Source organism: Homalodisca vitripennis, unplaced genomic scaffold, assembly GCF_021130785.1.
Source record: "Homalodisca vitripennis isolate AUS2020 unplaced genomic scaffold, UT_GWSS_2.1 ScUCBcl_3638;HRSCAF=9292, whole genome shotgun sequence".
In the NCBI taxonomy this organism is placed as follows: Eukaryota; Metazoa; Arthropoda; class Insecta; order Hemiptera; family Cicadellidae; genus Homalodisca; species Homalodisca vitripennis.
The window spans coordinates 24,588-29,611 of NW_025779743.1; the positions used below are offsets into that span (position 1 = coordinate 24,588).

The following is a 5,024-nucleotide window of genomic DNA, read 5'->3' on the forward strand; positions in this document are numbered from 1 at the left end:
ATGATTGGTGATATTAACATCGACTTGTTGAAGCAAACTCCTGAAGGCAGTCTGCTGAATGAGCTTTTACTTTCATACAACATGGAAAGGTTACCCCTACCACCAACAAGAGTCACGCAGAATACACGCTCTTCAATTGACGCCGTATGTGTTGACAGTGGAAATATTCAGAACATGGATGTGGAGATTCTCAACACTGGCATTTCTGACCATACTGGCCAATTATGCAAACTAAACCTTCCAGTTAGAAAGAAAACTTCATCATTGTCAGTCAGACGACATCTCAATAATCGTAGCTTCAACAACCTAAAACACTGCCTGGCGGAAGAAAATTGGGACACTGTATTCAAAACAGAAGATGCCAACGAAGCTTACAATAATTTTCTTTCGATTATTACAGCAGCTCTAGATAAGGTTTGTCCCCTAAAAAAATCGAGAATTAACAACAACTTTAAGACTATACCACTCTGTGATGCAGAAGCAAGAGCACTCAAACAACAGTTTCTTGAGGCTGAAGAAAAATTTATCATGAGTGGAAAAGAAGAAGACAAACAAACTGCTACCCAGCACAAAAGAACCTACGATAACAAACTGAAATCTATCAGACGCAACTTCAGTGCTCAGCATATTAATAACTCCACAAACAAATCCAAAGCCATTTGGAACACTATCAACAATGAGAGACACCTGAAAAAGACAAAATCAGCAGGAAATCTGGATCATCTCAAAATTTCTGGAAATATTGTAGAAGACCCGACTTTAATATCTAACTATTTTAATGAGCATTTGGCCACCATAGCAGAAAAAACACTAAATAAAGGTCCTTCGAGATCCTCTGGAGGTCCATCACCCGCAACTCAAAACACACCTCTTTACATCCAATCTCCACTTTTAGTACTCAAGCCGACTTCTCCAAAAGAACTAAGCGATGTCCTAAATGGCCTGAAAGTAAAACCATCTGCTGGTTTAGATGAGATATCATCAAGCATTGTAAAGGTCTGTAAAAGTGAGTTGCTTCTCCCACTAGTACATGTTACCAATCTGTCCCTACAAAGTGGAGAGTTTCCCAAGAAAATGAAATTCGCCAAAGTCATTCCACTGCATAAGAACGGAAGCAAACAAAGTGTTGAAAATTATAGGCCGATATAGCTCATTTCAACATTTTCAAAGATTATAGAAAAAATTGTCCTGATAAGAATCTTTGAGCACCTTAACAACAACAATATCTTGACAACGAGTCAACATGGCTTCCTTCACAAGAAATCAACTCAGACAGCTCTTGTTGACATGGTAGAACACATAGTGGATAGCATGGATGAAGGCAAAAATGTCATTGGTATGTTTATGGACTTGAGTAAGGCCTTTGATTGTCTCGGCCATGACCTAATACTTGATAAACTGAGATTTCTTGGATTTCGGGATGATCCAATGAGGTGGTTTAAGAGTTACCTCAGTGATCGTGAGCAGCTTGTGGAGATCAGACAGATGGTGAATGGTCTTGAGACTAAGACTAGGTCTAGCCTCCTACCAGTGAAAAGAGGTGTTCCACAAGGGTCGGTCCTTGGCCCGATTCTTTTCATTTTATATACGAATGACCTGCCTCAGTACGTTGAGCCTTTAAGCCACACAGTTATGTATGCTGACGATTCGGTTTTGTTAACAGCGCACAAATCTTTAGAAACCCTTGAAGTAAATTCTTTTATAGCTGTAAACCTTGCCATTGAATACTGCCAGAGCAATGACTTAGTCTTCAATGAATCAAAGACTACCCAAATCATCTTTGGAAGCAAGAAACAAGAAGTCTCAGCTTTGCCTGACTTCCAGGCGGTAAGAGCGACAAAACATCTTGGAGTAATCATTGATGACTCGCTGAACTGGCAGGACCACATAGATTCTCTCTGCAGGAAACTCAGCAGTGCCCTATTCGCCCTCAGAAGAACGCAAGCAGTTAGCACGCCTGAAGCAGTTTTAACTGCCTACCATGCCTTTTTTGAGAGCAATATGAGGTATGGTATAATGGCGTGGGGTGCGTCTTCCTAACACAACTTAGAACGTGTGCTCGTTCTTCAGAAGAAAGCAGTGAGGCTGTTATCTGGGCTGGGATGGAGAGACAGCTGCAGAGGACATTTCAAGGAGCTGAAGTTGATGACAGTTGTGGGTTTCTACATCTACGAAGTCATCGTCCTGGCGACCTCAAATCAGCAGACTCGACATCAAGACCTGCATGGGTATAATACCAGAAATGCCCAAAACTTTAGCCTTCCTGCTCATCATCGGACACTTTTTGAAAAAAACCATCATATGCAGGGGCAAAATTCTACAACATCCTGCCTCAAGTCATCAAGAGTGAGAACCCCAGAACGCTAAAGCTTCATCTCACCAGGTGGCTTCTTGAAAACCCTTTCTACAGTGTGAATGAGTTTTTGAACTGGCAACACTTTCATCACTAATCATGGATTCAAAACCGAAATTGATTTGTGAAGCAAGAAAATTGTTGTAATTAATTGTATTAATTTGTAACGCCATTTCAGGTCTTTGTGATTTTGAATCTCTCTCTCTCTCTCTCTCTCTCTCTCTCTCTCTCTCTCTCTCTCTCTCTCCTCTCCTCTCTCTCTCTCTCTCTCCTCTCTCTCTCTCTCTCTCTCTCTCTCCTCTCTCTCTCTCTCTCTCTCTCTCTCTCGTTTAATCAACTATGAGTTGGTTTCTTCTTTTTGCAGGGAGGACAATATAAAGGGTGGAGTAGCCATCTTTAAGCACAAAACATTGGATAGCGAAATACATGGAATAAACATTGAACATCACAGCATCCCTTTGGTATGTGAAATGTCTGCAGTTACAGTCCAACTTACTAAAAAAAATCAGTGTATTCATACTGGGAATATATAGACCCCCCACCAACAACAACCAAGCTATCACGCAAGCCTTTCAAGTCATCACGAATGTGCTACATACACTCCCATCTCAAAACTGCATAAAGGTGATGATTGGTGATATTAACATCGACTTGTTGAAGCAAACTCCTGAAGGCAGTCTGCTGAATGAGCTTTTACTTTCATACAACATGGAAAGGTTACCCCTACCACCAACAAGAGTCACGCAGAATACACGCTCTTCAATTGACGCCGTATGTGTTGACAGTGGAAATATTCAGAACATGGATGTGGAGATTCTCAACACTGGCATTTCTGACCATACTGGCCAATTATGCAAACTAAACCTTCCAGTTAGAAAGAAAACTTCATCATTGTCAGTCAGAAGACATCTCAATAATCGTAGCCTCAACAACCTAAAACACTGCCTGGCGGAAGAAAATTGGGACACTGTATTCAAAACAGAAGATGCCAACGAAGCTTACAATAATTTTCTTTCGATTATTACAGCAGCTCTAGATAAGGTTTGTCCCCTAAAAAAATCGAGAATTAACAACAACTTTAAGACTATACCACTCTGTGATGCAGAAGCAAGAGCACTCAAACAACAGTTTCTTGAGGCTGAAGAAAAATTTATCATGAGTGGAAAAGAAGAAGACAAACAAACTGCTACCCAGCACAAAAGAACCTACGATAACAAACTGAAATCTATCAGACGCAACTTCAGTGCTCAGCATATTAATAACTCCACAAACAAATCCAAAGCCATTTGGAACACTATCAACAATGAGAGACACCTGAAAAAGACAAAATCAGCAGGAAATCTGGATCATCTCAAAATTTCTGGAAATATTGTAGAAGACCCGACTTTAATATCTAACTATTTTAATGAGCATTTGGCCACCATAGCAGAAAAAACACTAAATAAAGGTCCTTCGAGATCCTCTGGAGGTCCATCACCCGCAACTCAAAACACACCTCTTTACATCCAATCTCCACTTTTAGTACTCAAGCCGACTTCTCCAAAAGAACTAAGCGATGTCCTAAATGGCCTGAAAGTAAAACCATCTGCTGGTTTAGATGAGATATCATCAAGCATTGTAAAGGTCTGTAAAAGTGAGTTGCTTCTCCCACTAGTACATGTTACCAATCTGTCCCTACAAAGTGGAGAGTTTCCCAAGAAAATGAAATTCGCCAAAGTCATTCCACTGCATAAGAACGGAAGCAAACAAAGTGTTGAAAATTATAGGCCGATATAGCTCATTTCAACATTTTCAAAGATTATAGAAAAAATTGTCCTGATAAGAATCTTTGAGCACCTTAACAACAACAATATCTTGACAACGAGTCAACATGGCTTCCTTCACAAGAAATCAACTCAGACAGCTCTTGTTGACATGGTAGAACACATAGTGGATAGCATGGATGAAGGCAAAAATGTCATTGGTATGTTTATGGACTTGAGTAAGGCCTTTGATTGTCTCGGCCATGACCTAATACTTGATAAACTGAGATTTCTTGGATTTCGGGATGATCCAATAAGGTGGTTTAAGAGTTACCTCAGTGATCGTGAGCAGCTTGTGGAGATCAGACAGATGGTGAATGGTCTTGAGACTAAGACTAGGTCTAGCCTCCTACCAGTGAAAAGAGGTGTTCCACAAGGGTCGGTCCTTGGCCCGATTCTTTTCATTTTATATACGAATGACCTGCCTCAGTACGTTGAGCCTTTAAGCCACACAGTTTATGTATGCTGACGATTCGGTTTTGTTAACAGCGCACAAATCTTTAGAAACCCTTGAAGTAAATTCTTTTATAGCTGTAAACCTTGCCATTGAATACTGCCAGAGCAATGACTTAGTCTTCAATGAATCAAAGACTACCCAAATCATCTTTGGAAGCAAGAAACAAGAAGTCTCAGCTTTGCCTGACTTCCAGGCGGTAAGAGCGACAAAACATCTTGGAGTAATCATTGATGACTCGCTGAACTGGCAGGACCACATAGATTCTCTCTGCAGGAAACTCAGCAGTGCCCTATTCGCCCTCAGAAGAACGCAAGCAGTTAGCACGCCTGAAGCAGTTTTAACTGCCTACCATGCCTTTTTTGAGAGCAATATGAGGTATGGTATAATGGCGTGGGGTGCGTCTTCCTAACAC

The 5,024-nt window shown here is 40.8% G+C and overlaps 2 protein-coding genes across 2 annotated transcripts; both read left to right on the forward strand.

Annotated features, from left to right (window-relative positions):
• On the forward strand, window positions 1-1,149 carry LOC124372600. The gene has a single exon (XM_046831005.1). The coding sequence runs from the start codon at window positions 1-3 to the stop codon at window positions 1,147-1,149; it is 1,149 nt and encodes a 382-aa protein (XP_046686961.1).
• Window positions 1,150-2,980: 1,831 nt separating this feature from the next.
• Window positions 2,981-4,129, forward strand: LOC124372602. The gene has a single exon (XM_046831006.1). The coding sequence runs from the start codon at window positions 2,981-2,983 to the stop codon at window positions 4,127-4,129; it is 1,149 nt and encodes a 382-aa protein (XP_046686962.1).
• Window positions 4,130-5,024: the final 895 nt, after the last annotated feature.

What these genes read in the sequence shown, in the direction of transcription:
- LOC124372600 (XM_046831005.1), top strand. Translation starts at nt 1, where the DNA reads ATGATTGGTGATATTAACATCGACTTGTTGAAGCAAACTCCTGAAGGC.
- LOC124372602 (XM_046831006.1), top strand. Translation starts at nt 2,981, where the DNA reads ATGATTGGTGATATTAACATCGACTTGTTGAAGCAAACTCCTGAAGGC.